At 40.3% G+C, this 20,955-nt stretch overlaps 1 protein-coding gene across 1 annotated transcript; it reads left to right on the top strand.

Moving 5' to 3' along the window:
* The first annotated feature begins 10,274 nt into the window (after positions 1 to 10,274).
* On the top strand, positions 10,275 to 20,095 carry LOC137285131 (N-acetylneuraminate lyase-like). The gene is made up of 11 exons (XM_067817358.1): positions 10,275 to 10,366; positions 10,864 to 10,928; positions 11,815 to 11,885; positions 14,973 to 15,060; positions 15,283 to 15,340; positions 16,077 to 16,152; positions 17,263 to 17,355; positions 17,497 to 17,642; positions 17,901 to 18,026; positions 19,005 to 19,044; positions 19,157 to 20,095. The coding sequence occupies exons 1-11, from the start codon at positions 10,361 to 10,363 to the stop codon at positions 19,294 to 19,296; spliced, it is 909 nt and encodes a 302-aa protein (XP_067673459.1). The 5' UTR covers positions 10,275 to 10,360; the 3' UTR covers positions 19,297 to 20,095.
* The last annotated feature ends 860 nt before the right edge of the window (positions 20,096 to 20,955 follow it).

Genomic DNA, 20,955 nt, shown 5'->3' with positions numbered 1-20,955 from the left:
GACAAATGTAACAGAAATACTCATGGTTTATGCAGTTGAGTCTTAGAATGAGTGTTAGTATTGTTCTCTACAGTAGTAAGGATCTTACATCATAGAGGCAGGGCTCACAATACAATGGTGGACCGAATCATTGGCATGGCGCACATTACTTTCAAGATACATATTGCTCTGTGACAAAGTATAATATAGTTACCGTCTACAGTGTGTCAGTATACCGTACACTGTTTTATATATTGCTGACACAACAGGGTTAATGATTATAACGTGAGATGAAGCTGTGAGGCTCATTACTGTCTGCAATCTCAGTCATGGAGGGTAGGCGCACAGTAAGCACTTTGCTTTAATCCGCATAATCGGTTTAGCGCACATCGTAATGACATCTTGTAATGGCATCCACAGGGAATAGCTGGTTTGCTGACTGACGCGCTACGATATGTTTGTCGAAGCTAAGTAAGTAAGCAGTATTTTATGCGCCATCCCTGATGCTGTATCTATACATGGTCGCACTCAAACACACACATACACACACACACACACACACACACACACACACACACGTGTACATGGTTTACAGTGAGTGTTTCAAAGGTAGATAGAACCAGATTATGTGACAGCAAATATATCTCTGAGTTGTGATGAAGGACTACATATATGGACCATATAGAGAGAGAGAATCTGACCCCAAGCCTAATCTGGTATCAATCATATTATCAACGCAAGTTAATAAAGTTTACAAATGCCCTAGGATAGTTTTGCTTTTATCAACGAGTGTTGATATATATGATATCGGCAAGCACGAGTGGGAGATTCTGTTTGGCACTGAAATAACTTTTCATTAGTTTTCGATCTCTGAGAACGATACTGCCATCAGACTTGCAGTGCAGCGATGTCATAGCATTGTGACGTCATCAAGTTCATGATGCATTGTCAGAGTTTTGTACAAAATCTGCTGACAAAACGATGTCTCCTAGCAGCAATATCTCCTGTGTAGCAAAGAAAAATGTTAAACGCTGCAGTCGGGTATATTCCAGTATCTTGGCGACGTTGTATGCATATGACAAACAGACTAGTGAATGATATAAACAGCAACGACAGGCGCCGTAAGAACATAGCCGCCTTGGAGGAGGTCCGTGGTCCGTGGTCCGTGGTCCGTGGTCCGTGGATTAAGCGTCCTCCTAGAGGACCGGTGGTTCGAAAATCTTCAGTTACCTCGACTTACTTGATGAGTATTTCTTTGATCAGCCAGTTAAAAGACTACAAGGTCTGTGGGCTGGAATCAGTCAAATGTTTCTAAGTGGGGTATCCATATTAAGCATCTATGTGATTATACAACCAGGCATCTTGAGTATCTGGTTGCATGACGTTACACCGCGGCTTACCGTCGAGGTATCCGCCGTTACCGTTTCCACCATCATCCGGACGTACCTTTACATCCCGATATGACATGACGCTTGGTCATGTACTTTTTGACGGCAGTCTACATCCTTTGGCTTTGATGAAATAGCTTTATGTTTTGGCTCAGTCACCCTACGGATTGGTTTTCTCCCAAATACACTGCTTATCTCTTTGTATGTCAGTTCATAACATTTTGTTTTTGGAATTGTGGTTTTCATCTGCCTGCAAGCATTCTGCATTCTTATATGTCTTTATGACATATGTACATCTGAAATAGGTTTGGATGCTTCTATAAGGACACCATCATAACAATGTACTTATGCAACCTGACCCCCAAACAAGAGTGATTCAATAAGCTCATAGAGACAACAACTGATCATGACGTCAGCAACATGGATACCACTCTCATATGCCTCTTTATTTATATACATGTATATATGTTTCAGACAAACAAGTTCATAACAGCGACTAAATATAGCCTTGTTTCCTCCAGGAATAGTAAAAGTGATAAATAAAGTGCCATTTTGCTACTGGCAATGAAACACAATCATGTACTAGAAGCTTAATGGGTCCATTGTCAGTGAGCTTGACATGCCATTCATTGTAACCTTCAGTCGTCAGATACAAAGGCAGAAACACGAAGTGGTGTCTCAATGGAATAGTGTTCATGTAATACCATGTAAAGACATGCAAGAATCAGGGCTGCTTGTACCCAGATGAAAACCAGTCATTATTCCAATAACAAAATGTTATTAACGGACAAAAAATAGATGCGCAGTTTATTTGAGTGAACATCAGTCGGCAGGTTGACTGTGACCATCCAATATTGTAGAGGATGTAACTACCCATGAACAGCTCATAGCAGTTACTGAGGGATCCTCTGTTCACGCATGAAGTAGTCATTTGCAATATATGAAGCTTTTGATCTGACCAGTAATTACATTCCTTATCGTGTCCTTGAACAGAGTGAGTATGTTGCATTAGGGCACATGAACAGTGCTTTTAATCTGTGGACTAGCAATCCGATTTAGCTCATACAAACATGTCATATTTTTAACTATGAAGAAACCGAGTCTGCTTTGTTGTTCTTTGACTTCAAACTAATTTCATTTTGTCAAACTAGAAATAGTCATTGAATATTAAATTAATTATGTAAGTGTTGATTGAAATATTTCTGGAATACATACGGACTTATGGTACACATAAGACATAACCTTTTAACAGTTTGTCTTTCCGAAATTGATAAATTGTGCAATAATATATACTTCACTGCATTAGAGACAGAGAGTGGGGAAAGAGAGTGAAGGCGAATGAGAGAAAGAGGGAGAGTATGATGGGGTAAGGAGAGAAACAGAGGGCCATTGACAGTATGTCGATTGTCTTTGCCGACCCGGTAAATTTCACAATGTTTGCCCGACTGTGTAGGCTGTTGCTCACGATATCTAGGTCGACTTTAGACGCCCTCCTGCATATCTCTCTTTATGATTGATTTTCGTTTAGATACCAGACTGGACATCTGTCCGTTGGCGCTGATATCGGAAAATGGTTGATAAAATGAGAGGTGCAAATGTTCAGCCTTGGGAAAGCTTGTATCAAAACTCGAACGTGGAAAATATATCTTCTAGGCTATACTGCATTGCATCGTGATGTACCACGATGAAGGTATGCTACGGTCAGGTGCTCGATGTTGGATCTGGCGTTGAGAGAACGTTTGTCGTGTTGCTAATGATAGCGCTGGTACCAGGGCACACTCGTCGTTGATGTACTCGTCATCACAACATCTCACGTCTTCAAGGTATACGGCTGGCATCGATTCGAGTGTTGCAGCTGTACTGTAGTAATACGAATATCGGGATATATTTGTTTAATGTAAAGATGAAATTTTCTTTACATTGACTCTCCTGTGTTGGTATGTCGTTTAGTAGTGCCTTCCAATTGCGTCACCAATTAACCAACTCTTATGCCTTCCTGTCGACTGTATTCTTAATACAAACCACCAACACAAATCAAATCGGGGCGTAGTCTAATAGACATGCCTTCCTGTCGACTGTATTCTTAATACAAACCACCAACACAAATCAAATCGGGGCGTAGTCTAATAGACATGCCTTCCTGTCGACTGTATTCTTAATACAAACCACCAACACAAATCAAATCGGGGCGTAGTCTAATAGACATGCCTTCCTGTCGACTGTATTCTTAATACAAACCACCAACACAAATCAAATCGGGGCGTAGTCTAATAGACATGCATTCTTTAACCGGCATTATCACGTTGGTATCATGTACAAAGGAGATGCTTCCACTGATGTTTATTATAATGTGTGTGACGCTTGGAAGTCGATACTAACATCTTTTCAAGCAATCAATACGACACATAGATACTGGCACACTGATGGACGGACCAAAAATAGTGTTTTGCTTAATACCGCCACTATTTGACAACATTTATTTATATTATAATTCACTTCAGCTTTAGAGACTCTGCCTCGATCCACTTTCAGCGTGTGGCAGTAAACAGATGGTCGGTAGCTAGTAACATTGACGCCTAGATTTCACTTTCATGTCTCAGACTCCTTTAATTGGCGATAGGCCTGGATTCATTGCTAACTACAGTATTCAAAGGGTGTTTAGCTGCTGGAGGACAGAACTAACGATTCGTGCACTTCGAGCATGGGCGCTGTCGTCATGAAAATGTGAGCTCAATGACCTTCCAAACGATACAACAAAAGGGTGACAATACGTTAGCTATTCCCATACGACTGTCCAGACATTGTTCTTTGCCCCATTTGGAAGGACGTTCGCTCAGTCAAAGTGATGTAACTCCGCAACATAACTTTTCCACTTCTAAGGGTGTACGCTGCGGTACTCACTTCATGACTTGATATTCCCTATTCAAAAGACCATTTGAATTGTGAATTCGAAATTATAACACGTGAAAAAGCGACCATTATCGCAGTTTTTTTCTACGTCTCTGTTCAGCATCCATTTTCTGTTTTGGACGGTTGGCACCAAACGTGCCCTTTCAGCACAAAGATGAGCTGCATGAGAGATTTCTAACCACTGACCCGATACTCGTACTCTTAAGATAGCCTGATGGAATCTTGCCGCAGACCACCGTTTATGGGACGCCGACGCCTCTTCGGGATCAATCGAAAGTATTTGGGTTTGTTTATGCCATTTCTTTAGCCTGTATATCCGTTGTACTGTGAAACTAAGGGGATGTTGTGAATGAATGTATAAGAATCTATCCTAAACTAGATTAAAGAATAGGATATAGTGTTAAGAGAGGGTACTTTCAGTAATTTGCATTGTTAGTGATTAAGTGATACTTATTATAGGTCACATTTCGTATCACGGTAATAGTATTTTAGCGGCACACCTTTAAGGTAGCGCTTTAGAGTTGCCTCCCTATAGACGCTCTTCTGCTAATGGGAACGTATTTTGAATGTTGGTAAATTAACGAGAACGAGAAAAGAATCAGTCGATGGCGATGTTGTGGCACAGTGCTCGAACGTTCAAGAATCAGTGCATGTGTATATATAAAGTTGGTTGTTGTGTTGAGTGGACACACACGCGCGCGCGTGCGCGGATTTACTGGAGTTGTGTCACAATTCGTCCTACGCACATCTGTCTCCCTCTTCGCCAACGCTTGACCTACATTGAAGAAAGCTTGCTGGTTCAGTATAACTGACCCAGTACTTTAGATCTGAGTCAGCTGCATTGTACTAGAAATCTCTATTCTGAATCATTGTATCTTGCTCTTTGGTCAATACATATTACTGAATATTTTAGACTTGTCCGTGCTATATTTTTCTGGTTCTAAGAGGATTTCTTATACCTCGATCACAGCAAATTTTTAACCGTTACAATACATATCGTTCATAAATAATATCTTTTATTACCCTCAATTTCTAACAAAGCATACAGTTCAGAGGCTTACTGATTTTTCAATACAAATGCCATTCTGTATGCAGAGGGATTAAGTTTTTGTGCTAGAACTTTTATATAATACTTTTATATAATACAATCAGATATTTTCGGTCAAATATAGTCTACGAGAGATTCCGAGCTTTTCCACTACACATGTTCGTGTAGCTCGACTCTTTCTGTGTGGTCAAGTTTGATCTGCAGGATGGTCCATTGAGTTATGCCACCCAGCTGCTTGAACGTCCAGTAATGAAACGAATGTTATGACTGGCAAAGAAATTGTTATATTCAAACCCTTATACCCCAACACCTTTTCACCACTTTTTAAACAAATACCTCGGTCTGAGTACCACTGACGATGACTGCAAGCAATAACACTAACTGTAACCTGAGCTCAAAAGTTGAGTATTGTTTCTCAATAAGAACGCGCACTGGCGTTGAAGACTCTACTTAAACAAGAATCTGAAAGGTTGTCATATTGGTAAATGTAGGTTGCGGATAGAATGTTGTATGTGCGTGTTGTATGACAGCAATAAGTGTGAGTGACTGAGACTTATAAGTGCGTGGGCAGTGCATCACCTCATTTGACTGTCTACAGCAAATGAGACAAAGGGACTCCCTTTCTCTGAAGCTTGACATTTGCGTGTACCATTTCCACACCTAATCAGTCGGTGCCTGTTTCACATTTCAAAAATGGCACGGACTGCATAATCATTTGAGATACTGTAATTTGCTGTATACGGTTGTGCTCACTGGCCCACCAGAAACTCTTGACTACTGGTTTCAAACCTATGGTCTTTTGTTTCAAAAGAAAGTGGTAAACGTCTCAGATCTGCATCATGTGCGACGTTTGTTTCAACTCAAACGTCACAGGTAAATAAGTGGCGTTCAGGTGTGTGTTTGTCAATATTTTTCAGTGTCGTCCACGTGTGTGTTTGTCAATATTGTCAATATTGTTCAAAGTGACGTGTGTTTGTCAATATTGTTCAAAGAGTCGTTCAGGTGTGTGTTTTTCAAAGTAACTTAGTGTTGACGCATTGCGAACACACAATATCTTCAATATTTGGTAGTTTAGATGTTTAAGATTTGTTTACACTTTTGCATTGTTTTATCACCTGTATATTTATCTCAGAGCTTCCACGACTGCTGGCATGGATCAAAGTCCCAGTGACTGTCATGTTCAAAGCCTCTGTGTTCAAGGCATCCATAAAGTTTCCGTTACAGCAGTAGAACTGCCGCGCTGTCACAAAATGAATTATCGGAACGTTAACGTTGAGTCCAACCAAACGGTGTTAAGCACTATCAACACGTGTTAACCTGAAATTGACTAATAAGTGTTGAAGTTTCCCACAAAATAGAATTACTGCATCTAAATTCGTCTAAAATATACACATATTCTGCTGCAATTGAAGTGTGCTGAAGTGACCTTTCATCTGCCAGATCAACATCTACGTCGCTGACCATTCATCAAGCAGTTCAACATCTACGTCGTTGACCATTCATCAAGCAGTGAACATCTACGTCGTTGACCATTCATCAAGCAGTTCAACATCTACGTCGTTGACCATTCATCAAGCAGTTCAACATCTACGTCGTTGACCATTCATCAAGCAGTTCAACATCTACGTCGTTGACCATTCATCAAGCAGTTCAACATCTACGTCGTTGACCATTCATCAAGCAGTTCAACATCTACGTCGTTGACCATTCATCAAGCAGTTCAACATCTACGTCTTTGACCATTCATCTGCCAGATCAACATCTACGTCGTTCCACATACGCAGTGGAAAGCTTCTTGAAGTTTCTCCACTCTCGAAGTACTTGCGCTAACCCAAGGGAAATCAATGTCATCCCATTAATACGGAGTATCATAAGGAAATACACAGCGTTTTCTGTTGGACATTTCCTAAGGCCAGTTTGTGACACCAACATCTTACATATCGTTAGTCGATACGTATCATCTACATCCATCCATCAACAACTGGGGATATGTAGGCGCCTCTTGAGAGTGAATGTAATCATGACTTTCTACAGGAGTACCGACAGCATCGGTGGTCGTTCTTGTCTGATGATGATTTATGTGTTTGCACGAGAGCATTCCAAACAGCCTGGAGCAATATGGGCAGACTACATCATGCAGACAATATAACTTTTATATGTTCGAAAGAGACGTGACATGGATGACGTCATCACTTTATGCAGGCAGCATACTTCGTCCTTGTCTGGTTTAAACGCGATTTACCACGACATGTCTTGAATCACATCTTGAAGGATGACTGTTCTGGGCATCTCGTGTTTGCAGTAGAACATGTGATAGGTGCAGGATCAGAAATTGTCGACTAAAATGGTGACTGGATTTACTGAGTCGGAGATTGGACGCATCGCGAGACGGCATTTTACATGGAGCATCGCACATGTTCCGACGTGAGGATTATGTGTTCTTTCAATCTGTTGCCCTAGATCTCATATTCTGTCATGTTTTTGTTTATCCTGATTCCCCAATTGTCAGTTAACATTTTGTAGTGAGAACACTGCAAATCGCAAAATCGTCATGAAGTAGAATCGTCCCCGTCTGCAGTTTAGCATGGGTTCAACGACAGGCGAACTGTAGCGCTAATGGGGTTGCGCAGCATAGATAATATGACAAGTCTTCATATATGCAAGCAAAGCGAGCAAAGGTTGGCAAAGTACCTGTTGGGGTTTATTTGTCTTATCTGTCGTCACTTTTGTTAGAATTTTCGTAACATTTATTCTACATAAAAACAATTCTGGCGTATTTGGCGAATGAAGCAGGGGAGGTAACTGTAAGTATTCCATGTGGAATAATACCCTCCAGTTCATTCACTCCTTTGAACCGGAAGCTGGAAGGGGAATAGAGACGAAGAACGGTCAGATCTGCCTTGAGTTGCGCTTAAAATGTTGAATAAATACGTGAGTAATTGTTCAACATGGGGTTGGAAATATGAGAGCACAACCGTGTGAAGAAACAGGTGTATACTTTTGGTGGTGGCGATATTTTATTTTGACATGACAAATATTTTTCGAACTTAAGCGAGGAAAGTAAGTTGCCAACCTTTGCTTGCTTCGCGCGCATGTAAGAAGACTGGTGATTTTCTCCATGCTGCGCAAATCCATTTGCGTTACAGTTTGCCTGTGGTTCAACATACGGCGGCGGCGTCGTCCAGTTTATGGGATTAGTATATCCTCCTCAACATCGACCTATGAGTGGTGGACCAAGAGCCACCGCCACAGCAGATGATATGGTTTCATCCGGGTTTTTATCTATGTGAACATAGTCAGCAACAGTCAGCAAGTCTCAGTGCGACAATATGCCCGAGTTACATATGTAAAGGGACTTCTCCGACAATGCATCACCCGAGCTTAATCCCATAGAGTTATGTCCCTTGTAGATGTTTGCTTCGGCTTTTATGAGCGCATGTCCTCAAAGATTACGTCTTTAAACTGTGGTAGCACTTTCTAAATATTGTCATCCTCAGCATCTTCACATGAGAAAAAGAATGTTAACATATGTTTGTACCATTCACGAACACTGGCCACGGAACATTTTTACAAATGCTGGGGTTAAAGATGAGACGTGTTAAACTAATTCAGGCAAAAACCAATTGCTTGAAAATTTGTGTTAAATAAGTTGAGATTGCGTGGTTTTGTTGCTAGCTTAATAAAAAAACCGAACAGGCCTTATTAACATCGTGAATATCAATATCATATAAATTGTACGTGTAGTGATGTGATTGTTAGGACTCGTGTACATAGATGTATAGTGATTAACGTAGAATGTTCTGTGAGTACTGATGCCGTCTACATCCAGCCATAGCCGACACACCTTACATCCAGCAAAGAATCATGCAGTGTCTCGATCGATTGAAATATGTTCTTGGTGTCTAGAGTTGATCTGAAACACACGCTTTATTTGACACATTTTTCTTTGTACAGCAGTTACTAAGAAAATGAAACAAAGGTTCTAAATGAAACAAAAATGCTGCAAATAATCTTTTATTTGTGTAGCTAAAAGACTGTATCCATTAGTAATGATAATTATACACAAAACACAATGGCATCCATGTATTATCACCAACCGGAGCAAATCTCTCACACTGGAGTAAAATAATAGCGTTAAACTCACTCACTCACCTTGGCCTGTAAGCGTGTGAACATTGTCTTCTCAGGTATAGCTTTAACAACGCGTTGGTTGGATAGGTTTCTGTCATGTAAGGTGAAATAGGATTATCTGCATATGCCAGGGGTCGGTGTAAAGTTCTCGTTAATAAATGGAACCAGGGGCGTTTGTGTAAGACGTGTACTATGCATTCCCTGAAACAGGTGCTGTGCACTGAAAGCTTTCGCACAATTCACATTTGCCTAAAGTACGTGATCCAGGCCGTGATGGGTCAGTGGGTTAGATGGCTGACTTTGTGTGCTGGCAATTTCTTTTCTCACCCAATGAGTGTGGGATCGAATCCCTGGTGTAATTCAACCCAAAACGTATTTCAAGTTGTACTACGAAGTGTAAATTAACATGTTAGGGACAAATCAGTACTACGAAGTGTAAATTAACATTTAAGGGGCAAATGAGTACTACGAAGAGTACATTTTATTGGCAAATCAGTATCTGAATGTATCTATAGCCCTAACAGGCGTCTAACGTTATCGGATAGTCAGACTCGCTGACTTGCTTGACACATGTCATCCGTTCCCAGCTGTGTAGATCGACGCTCATGCTGTCGATCACTTGTTTGTCTGGTAAACTCCATTATGCACATACCGTTGCCATATAGCTGGAATATTGCTGAGTGCGGCGCAAAAATAACCGCACTCATTCCCCCTCTCAACCCTAAATGTGCTGTTGGAAAGGTACAAATGCACGAAACACATCTGTTCGTTTAACCATGACCTATATCACAACGCTGGTATCTATTCTTATCATCGACGCCTGACTTTGCATTTGTGTCGAGAGCATTTGTGTTGTGTGCCCTCATTACAGCATACTACACTGCACTGGCATCGAATAGTCATCATGTCCGTAAGTAGATAGCTTCAAATGAACTCCAAGTTGTGATGTGTTAAACGTGTAGGCTGAGATCATCAAGTGTATGATATATTCTGCTTCAACGGGAAAATCCTAAAGACCGTTGCATAGAAGTATGTCACATGGCAAACTTTGCTTAGGTCAAGTGTCCAGACATTTTACGGGTCTTCTGTGGCATCGCTTCTGTTTCTTACTGTTGGCATCTAACGTTTCTCTGGGATTAGACCTGAGCCTTGTCATGTTATTCCTACAAACACATATGATCACAGAGATTTGCTATCACGACCACAGCTGGACATTTCCGTTGTCAACAACATAAAAATTTCAACAGAATCTTCTTTAACAACCTTCATGGGGGTTACCTTTCTGTAACATGTACACAAGTTATGTTTGATAATTAATTTGTGCAATTAGGCACATTCCATTAGTTGCGTGATCGAAAACAATGATCTTTACATGATTGAATTCTTAAGAAATACGTATCCTTTCAGAAACTTCAAGATTTCTGGGTCGAGGGAACAATTGCTGCTCCCCTATCACCGTTTAAAAAGAATGGGTACAGTAGCACATCTGATTGCTCGGTCATATCAAGAACATCTGGTGTCTTACATTGATTTACGAGTGAATCCACAATATGGACTCCATACATAACATACGCATATCACACAACAAGCCCAAGAACCGTTTAATCGTGGTAGATTAACTGTCCTTTACAAAATGTAAAATTGTAACAAGCAGGTTGATGTTAGACCAGTTTAAATGTTTTACTCCTTGATAAAATCATAATTATTCACATAGTCTGCATATGTGCGCCTCACATTAGAAGAAAACTGGAGGACAAAGCACCTTGCTCACGCAGAGCTGACGGAGTACATTCAATTTAAGTATTATTAAATACCGTTATGGCACACCCCTCCCTAAATACTATAGACATTGAAACTGAACACTTTGTTATATCTTCCTTGAAAAGGTACAAAGGGCCAAGCTATTGCTGTTACTCAACTTCCATTTGTTGTCAGCTAAGTACAGCTTGAACATTCACGGGGATGGATGTATAGATGTTGAATAGATGAAGGTTTACACATACATACATACGCACGCACGCACGCACGCACGCACGCACGCACGCACGCACGCACGCACGCACGCATACACACATACATACATCCTGTATTCGACGCTAGAGCATCTTCTGTTTTTAAATGGTGCTGAAATGAAAATAATATGTTTTTAAAGCCAAACTCTTTTGGACCATACACTTAAAATGCTGATGGATGCAGACATAATTTCGTGGCTATATGGTTGAAATAATGCCAATGTGACGTAAAGCTCACTCAACTCAACATATGATTCTTGTAGATGGTATTTAACGTTTCCAACTGAATACATGCAAGTAACTTGCTGACAGATCCTAATTTACGACAATGTCTTTTGTTTAACAGCGATCTCAATCCAGACATACTGGACGAATATGTGGATTTTCTTGTCAAGAATAAAATCGATGGGGTTTTTGGTGAGTTCATATTTCGTCATATCTTGTACGATGTTGTACTGAAACTGTCTCTGTCGTCATATACACTGTACTTACACACTCGGGCACAGAGATGAATGTGCTGACTGTGTGTACATGTGTCCGTGCTTGCGTGCGTGCGTGCGTGCATACGTGCATGTTTGAGGTATGTGAGAACGTTATTCATCATATCAAGACATTGGATTCATATGTTTCTAGACATATTGGGAATATAAGCCCGGTGCAAGGGATGACCCAAAGGCACTTTAAGGAATAGGCCATCTACCTATGTATCACGTACGCTTTCACGCTCTATATATTTTTGTTGCAACATCAAATTGCAAACCTTTAAAACGTACAACTTTGTTTGACACCACGTATTGGCATATTGTTTTAAAATGGCGGCTGGCACTGGATAGGTCATCACTGGACAGACACATTTTTTTCTTGACATGAAGAATGGTTATAATGATAACGCTCCCTGACACTGATTGCCGACACTGCGATTGCGAATAGTCATAAGAAATTTGTTACATGTAGCTGTGTCACTATGACCAGGTCGAGTTGATCCTTGTGTGCAACCTACCGATTTGTCACTCTGGTATAGCAGTATCATTACTTGGCATACTGTATAACCTGACCATGTGTGTGTTCGTGAGAATTTGTCAGTCACTCTCCAAACACCCGATATTGTTCCATTCTATAATAAAAATACGTGCATACGCCATGCAGCCTACAATCCATAATTAGCAGTAGAAATTCACCTTTACATCGATAGTTGAAGGTAAGTAACTTTCTTTCAACGACGGGGCACTTACAGCCCCCGAACAACGGCCTAATTCCCGCTGTAGATTCCGTGATATAGACAACTGAAGATGTCACTGTAATCGACTACAAAGGTATTGGGTCAGCCAGTCTACTCATATCCCTAGTTGTTCCTATCACACAGGGGTTTCCTAACGACATTGCTCTCCCTCCCTAAGAATACCGATTCCCAGTTTCACAATGAAATATTGAAACACTTGAAATTCCCACAGTACCCTGAAATGTGTACTCTAGTCCCATGACCGACTGCAAAAATGCTCACGGGATATTTTCTTTTCCATAGTCAGTCTGCTTTGAGCTTTACCAGAATCGCAATTCACAATTGTTAATGTGGGCAGTGTTCTGTGCTGCACATTTTACGTCCGACTCAACGAGAAAATGAAAAAAATAGGTCTTCTTCAGGGAATGGTAGCTGTGGATTCACTCCTGATTTAGATATATTAGCCAACATGTCACTGCGAGGGGCCAGTAAGATATTGGTTTCACAATATCTACACTCATTTATTAACCACGTAGACAACGCATGGGTAGTTGCATACTAATCTCGTATGTCACAGTGTGCCATATACCTTTGACCTGTTTCGTAACAAGTTGACCTAAAATTCTAACGATTTGATTGGATAACCGATGACCTCTCAATTAGGTCACGTTGTGACGGAACGATGTTTTCATTCATAACAATCACGTGAATTCATTCATTCTGAACCTTATATGCAACGTGGGAATGTAAACGTTGCGATCGTCGCCGTGTCGTTGTTTAATTGTTACTCGAACTGTGACATTATATCAGTTGAAAAAAACACAAATGCAATGTTTCAACCAGTGATGTTACCCGAATTACGTAGCTACAAACCAAGAAACGCGGTGCTACGGAGTACGTTACTGTAGGCGGCTGAAGGAAGCGATGACAACTGACATGCGTAAAAACGTCGGTTACCAAGGGGACAGACGTAGTGACGTCGTTATTGTGTGACGTCATACAAAAGGTGTAAAAGAGTACATAATTCTTCCGCAGTCTTAATGGAACTGGTTTCAATTTGAAAACATAAAAATTACAAAAATGCACATAGCCTATTTTGTTCATTTAATGCATGTAAGAAGTGGGTAATGAATAAAATATCACACTCAGTCTCACTGCATACGAATTATGCGAAACCGTGATCTTCCTACGAAACTCGTGATCTTCCATGGTAGCGAAAAGCGAGGTTAGATACCACTGGAAGATCACTAGTTTCGCATATTTCGTATGTAATGAGACAGAGTGTGGTATTCTCTATGTACTACCCAAAGTATCCGATCCGACGCGTTTGCTGCAACCTAGGCGTACAGGCCCTGGAGGCTGTGGGACATCTTGATGGTGGTTAAAGCGTTCCCTACTCACGACGGGTACAATTCGCTAAATGTGTACAATGTGTGAAGGTCATTTCTGATGTCCTCCTCTGCGAATATTGCTAAAAACGACATAAAACTAAAGTCAGTTATAGCTCCGAGTTTATCTATCAACACTGAGAAATGCATTTGCATAAATGTATAGACATGAAGACACAAGACCACGTTGTGGACGTGGAAACACGTCTTTGATAAACGGTTGTTCTTCGGTCTTCTACATTTATTCTCTAACACTTCCCAAGTCTTGATTTATGAAAATTTGGCTGCCTCCATCTCATATGAAGCTTGGGCATGTGGAGTAAGAACGCTTACTGAGTGAGTGAGTTGTGTGAGTGAGTGAGTGAGTGTGTGGGTAAGTCGGGGTTCAGCGGTCAGTGGTAATATTCAAGCGTTTCACCAGAAATTGGTTGCATTCACTGTGTCTATGTAGGGAATGAAACCTGGCATTAGCTATAAAGACCGAACGGATTAACCTTAAGCGACCTGACCCTTTTCTTGCTCGTTCAGGGGCGGTGGGGTAGTCTAGTGGTTAAAGCGGTCGCCTGTCACGCCGTGTTCGATTCCCTACGTGAGTACAATGCGTGAAGCTCATTTCCGGTGTCCCCTGCTGTGATATTGCTAAAAGCAAACACTCACTTTTCTTGTTTGCGTATCAATGCCCCAATTTGCCACAATTAGTCTTACATTAGTCTACAGCAATTATGATATGACGCTAATCTAATCAAAACTTTATTATGAGTATGTATTGTGTGTTATTCAAAGATGTCATGTTCCTGTAGATGACCAATCAACTTTGACAATCGCAAACTTGCTTATGTGCAAGTATCGTCATCTGTCAACTGTGATAAGTGCCATTCTTTCTTTCAATGATTCCAGCCATTGGCACTATGGGGGAGGGCATGTCCCTCACCGTAGCAGAGAGAAAGCAGGCGGCGGAGTCCTGGGTTCGTGCCTGCAAAAACAAGTGAGTGACCTTCATGATTCTACATTTCTCTTTTAAACGCTTTACGATGTCTATAGCTACCTGAATAATATTGTTCGAGAGTCTTCCTTTTAATAACTAAAACAGAATTGGTGTACTGTTGTCCAACGTCCTTTTTCTGATACATTGCTGAACGGTGTTAAGCTTTTTAACTCACTCATTCATTCACTGATACATGTCTAGTTACTGATTGTCTTAATGCAGGCTAAAGTACGTCATAATACAAGTTGGAACGGAAAATCTACGATCGAGCAAGGAACTGGTAAGTTTTTGACTATTGTATATGCATCTATCTAACTAGATATGAATTTATATCACAAACGAAAAGTATGGGAACACCCTAACATGTGATAGTCATGTACAAACGTGTGGTGAGCTCATTTGTACTGTACGATAAATGATTTTTTGTGTGCTTAAAACACTTAAAACGACATGTTGGAACATGCAGTGAAGCAACTGATTCAATATTCAATGAGTGAAATGAGACATTGTTGAAACAGCGAAAAACAAGGATGTTGAAACACACCAACACCGCACCATGTTTGATTCAAACACCCATCTGTCTCTCTTGCACTAGACTGTTGTGTTGAATCAAACATCGTGCTAGTGCCTTTCAGCATCCTTGTTGTTCACTGTCTTGATAATGTTGCTTTTCACTTTAACTCGATGAGTTCACGGGTCTCTAATTTGCGCCTTACATCGAGTAATGCTTTTTTTTACCTTTTTTACCCTTTTAGCATGTTTTCGGTGAGTTTTAGCACAGTATTTAAGTAAAATGGTAATCTCCTTATTCCATCACTATCACTATCTACGTTTTATCAATACTTTACCTATTATGCGATGGATAATTTCTTTCGGTAAAAATTTCCTTCAGCAACCCATACATGTCGTTAGAGGGTTCCAGCGGGATCGGATGATTAGGTTCGCTAACATGAGTCATACATGTCATCATATCACAGTTACAGTAAATGTCAGTTTGTGAATCGCTCCTTTCACAGGCTCAGCACTGCCAGCAGATTGGTGCTACCGCCATTGCATGTCTAGCCCCATCGTACATGAAGCCAACCTCTGTTGGTAAGACCTGCTTTCACACGAACCCCACCCCTTTCTCCGTACAACGGTGCTCAAATAAAAGTTTCAAATAAGACATTGTAATTGTTTGTCACTTAACACTGTTTATAAAGAAACGTTCACCTGTACGTCTACATGTGCGTACTTCACGCGTATGGACGTACAATGTACACCTGTACAGAATACAACCAATATGTCAGATGCCCCGTTCATATTATTCTGATACAATTCACTCGTTTCACATGTTTAAAGGTATTTATGTGTCGCAGGTGCTACACTCACTCCATACATGTGTCAGGTGCTATTCACATGTTTCTGGTTCTCTGTTCATGTGCATATATTTACTTAGTACAGACACGTGAAGGTTCGGGACAGAATAGGCCTTGAGCAACCCATGCTTGTCATAAAAGGTGACTATGCTTCCTCGTAAGAGGAAACTAACAGGATCGGGTGGTCAGGTTGGCTGACATGGTTGACACATGTCATGGGTTCCCAATTGCGCAGATCGATCCTCATGCTGCTGATCACTGGATTGTTTGGTCCAGACTAGATTATTCACAGACCGCTGCCATATTGCTGGAATATTGCTGGATGCGGCGTAAAACTACACTCACTCACTTTGCAAATATTTCCGGTTCTTTGTTCATGTGTATATATTTACGTGTTTCATATTCCCTGTTTATGTGCATGTGTTCACGTGTGTTTCAGATTCTCTGTCCATGTACATTTATCCACATATTTCAGATTCTCTGTTCATATACATGTATTCAAGTCTTTCAGATTCCATGTTTATGTACCCTTGTTCACGTGTGTTTCAGATATCCCTATTTATGTACATGTAATAAAGTGTGTTTAGATTCCCTTTTCATGTACATGCATTCACGTGTGTTTAGATTCCCTGTTCATGTACATGCATCCACGTCTGTTTAGATTCCATTTCATGTAAATGCATTCACGTCTGTTTAGATTCCCTGTTCATGTACATGCATTCACGTCTGTTTAAATTCCGTTTGTATATACATGCACTCACGTGTGTTTGGAATGTCTGTTTATGTACATGTTTTCACGTGTGTTTAGATTCCCTGTTCATGTACATGCATTCACGTGTTTCAGATGCTCTGGTTGACTACATGGAACAAGTAGCTGCAGCTGCTCCTGACATTCCGTTCTATCTCTATGATATCAACTTCATGACCGGAATATACCGTAAATACAACTAATTGATGACAATAGTAACGAGAATGGTCACGTTCTAATTTCAATAAGCATCACAGATTCCTGATTCAAAATGAGATGATGGAAAAGATGGATATGGACCTGCATAAAAACAGCAAGATTTATTTTCAGTGGACAGTGTCGAGTTCCTTGAGAAAGCAGGCAGTCGGATTCCCAATCTCCGAGGACTAAAATATTCGTGCAAGGAGTTACCAAAATTATTGGACTGTAAAAATTGCTGCGGCGGAAAGTACCAAGTGATGCTTGGCTCTGACGAGGTAAACACGTGTTTGAGTTTGTGTGTGTGTGTGTGTGTGTGTGTGTGTGTGTGTGTGTGTGTGTGTGTGTGTGTGTGTGTGTGCATTCATGCGAGTGCGTGCGTAAGTGTGTGTGTGTGTGAGAGAGAGAGAGAGAGAGAGAGAGAGAGAGAGATATCAAAGCCTGCCGATAGTTGCCAGTGCGACGTAAAACAATATTTCGAATTTCGCTTATTACGCGCACATCTAAGTGGACGCTCCTTTGGTTATACATTATAGCAACTCCTCACAGCGCTGTCTATTGGTGTGGACGTTCCTGTGCTCAATGGCTTCGTTGGACCAACATTTGACAAACTCCGTACCGCTTTTCGGAAAGGAGATCTGGACGAGGCTCAACGGCAACAGGTTTGGAATGCTCGACAATTCATTTTCATTTACATTTTAATGTGCTAATGTATGACATATTAGATGGACAAATGGTATTACCTAGGATTAACATTTCATTATTCATTACTTTTTGCAACAAAATGGAGACAAGGCTTTCGTTTGCTTCACATGTCCACGAATTTCAACACAAATCTTTCTTACGCACATTTAATGTCAGAGAGACAATATTATCCGCAGACATCACATTCAGCAGCGTGCTATATGTTTTTAAAAGCCGTTTAACCCGAATAGGCCATGAACAGCATTGAATACATAGACGATACACACCTTTGGCTGGGTTTCTGCTGAAAACATATCTCCAGTGCACTTGTTATGAGAGCTGTCTGAATGATTTGGTGGTTAGGTCTGTGAAAATGAAAGATCTTTGTTCGACAATGCCATTCGACGCTGATCATTCGTCACTGGCCTGGCAAAGTGGCAAATATCAGCAGGCCCCTGTGAATAGGCAGGGAGAAAACAACAAGCGAACCCTCAACGTAATACTTAGGATATCTACCTATAGCAACAATTACATTTCTTAATTTGAGCTGATTATTTTTCTTTTTAACTTTAACTAAACTATATAACATACCTCATAGCTAATGGAAAGTGTTACTGCATGTAGTTTTCTTCCGACCCTTTTAGTAACTATTCGTCAACTGATTTTGAACAGAATTTAGAACACAACGTTCGATTTAGCTTAACTAAATGAGAAGTCTGTCATGGCTTAAATGTTTCAATATTGCTTACATAGCTAGAGAAAGAACAAATGTACATGTGTATTTTGATTTGAACGTAATTTCTAATCCTGGCCATATCTAGGTTAGATTCTTGTAAAACTGACATCAATACATAACTGCCAACGTCTATCCGTTTGTCTTTGTGGCGAGAATGTAGCACAACGTTTTTATTCCCCTAGACAGTACATTAACGATATGTAAACCATTGGTGTTTCAGAAAATTGCAAGGGAGATTGTACTGATAACTGCGAAACATGGTAAGTGCCACAGCATCAAATGTACAAACAGAGACAGTTATATCTGTTAACATATCAGATTTGTAACCGTGCAAATTCTAATAACTAGTATTCCCTCTATCTTCTCTTTAAGGAGGCGGGATTCCTGCTATAAAAAGCATAATGGAACTGTTAGGATTGGATCTTGGGCCTGTCCGTCTACCGCTTCTACCAATCACAGCACAACAGAAGGAAGGACTTAAGAGAGATCTGCAAAAACTTGGTCTCCTGTAACTGGCATTAAGAGAAATGCACGTTACGTCATACCCTGACATTTGGTCATGCTTATAACGTTTATAACGAACTGACGGATATAACGAATTTTGTTTTAGTCACCGCCACTTGTATGATTTAGACGAAATTTTTTATCAGGAACTACGGTTTAAACGAACTAAAATATGTGGAAGCTTCCGGTTCGATATTAAGGCAGTTTACGGTGTTATACAAAATCAAAGTATTTCATATAAACCAAAACCTTTCGAGTATTGCCTTTTGGAGTGTAACATAATATCTCCAATAGTATGTGGTAGAGAAATATGAAATGAAGGTATTGTCAGCATACTGGTTAAACGTCATGTGTATTTCTTACACTAATCATCATCCACTCTATATTGTTAAAAGCAGGAGAGTAAAATTGTTTTTCCTTGTCTCAAAAACAACTTTTTTCCTCATTACCGATGCATCAGGAATAAATCTACAAACATCACAATAATAAGGAGTTATGCTCCATGGTTCCAGGTCACAGTGACTTGCCTTAGCGTGTGTTTGTCTTGAGCCAACTCAAGGGCAGTATACTGTCACCGTTTTGTGAAAACCTTACACAACGTTTCATTCTATCTGTTGGTTGGTCATAATTCACCTACACGATCACGATCGGACTCGCTTAACCGGATCAGATTACGAAACAGATGTCCTTTAACTCTGGAAACGGTGTTATGCTATATTCTTAGTGGTATAGAAATGTGATTCCAGAAATTTGAGTTGTCAGTCAAATAAACGAGGTTTTACAGGCCTTTTATATTATGCTTATTAAGCCCTTGTCTGTTCTATTCCTAGTTAAGGTTATCTACTTATACACGCACCCATCCATCCACCCATCCATCAATACTTACATACATACATACACACACACACAAACACACACACACACACATACACACATACACACATACATACATACATACATACATACATACATACATACATACATACATACATACATATCCCGTTAGTCGCCTAACATTTAGACATGAATGTGCTATTCCGACATACAACATGATGACATACAACTTTTTTTATCCTATTTCTGGCAGTGATATTGCTGGACAATTGCTGAAAACTACCCTTGCTCACTCCCTATCGTACAAACATCGGAATGAAAAATATGCGACCTGTTTATCTGACGACAAGATGGCGGTGTATTCTCCTACTGATTGGAGTTATTTATAACACCTGCACGGTGGACATGAACATAATCACTATCAAAGACAAACTGTATACAAGCATCGTGCTGAATCAGCACTATTGATGCCAATACGCTATCTCCTCAGTGGCCTTTTCACTGACAATATGTACTGCCTTGGTGTCTCTACTTGTACAAGACTTTTTAGCCAACCAGAAAAAATATTTCTTAAAGTATATTGGAGTGCATAACAAAATCTAAACTTCTTTTGAAACACAGTCGACACAAATGGGTGGTACAAAACTCACTCTTTGCACATTCGCACATTCCAGCCATACTTTAAGTCCAAAACATACCACAAAAGTGTTAAAGAAAAGTTTGGCTTTAAACATTCGCGCTTTCGAAACAGCGGGTTGACTCAACACCTTGGACAAGCCAGAGATGGAGAATATATGTTTGCGAGTTTAACGCTTCCCTCACCAATGTCACTA

This window comes from Haliotis asinina, chromosome 5 (genome assembly GCF_037392515.1).
Source record: "Haliotis asinina isolate JCU_RB_2024 chromosome 5, JCU_Hal_asi_v2, whole genome shotgun sequence".
Classification (NCBI taxonomy): domain Eukaryota; kingdom Metazoa; phylum Mollusca; class Gastropoda; order Lepetellida; family Haliotidae; genus Haliotis; species Haliotis asinina.
This window is presented reverse-complemented; position numbering and strand designations above follow the sequence as displayed.

Coding starts and splice junctions, on each gene's coding strand:
- LOC137285131 (XM_067817358.1), top strand. Junction 15,061..15,282: donor GTTCGTGCCTGCAAAAACAA/GTGAGTGACCTT, acceptor GTCTTAATGCAG/GCTAAAGTACGTCATAATAC. Junction 17,356..17,496: donor CTTCATGACCGGAATATACC/GTAAATACAACT, acceptor ATTTATTTTCAG/TGGACAGTGTCGAGTTCCTT.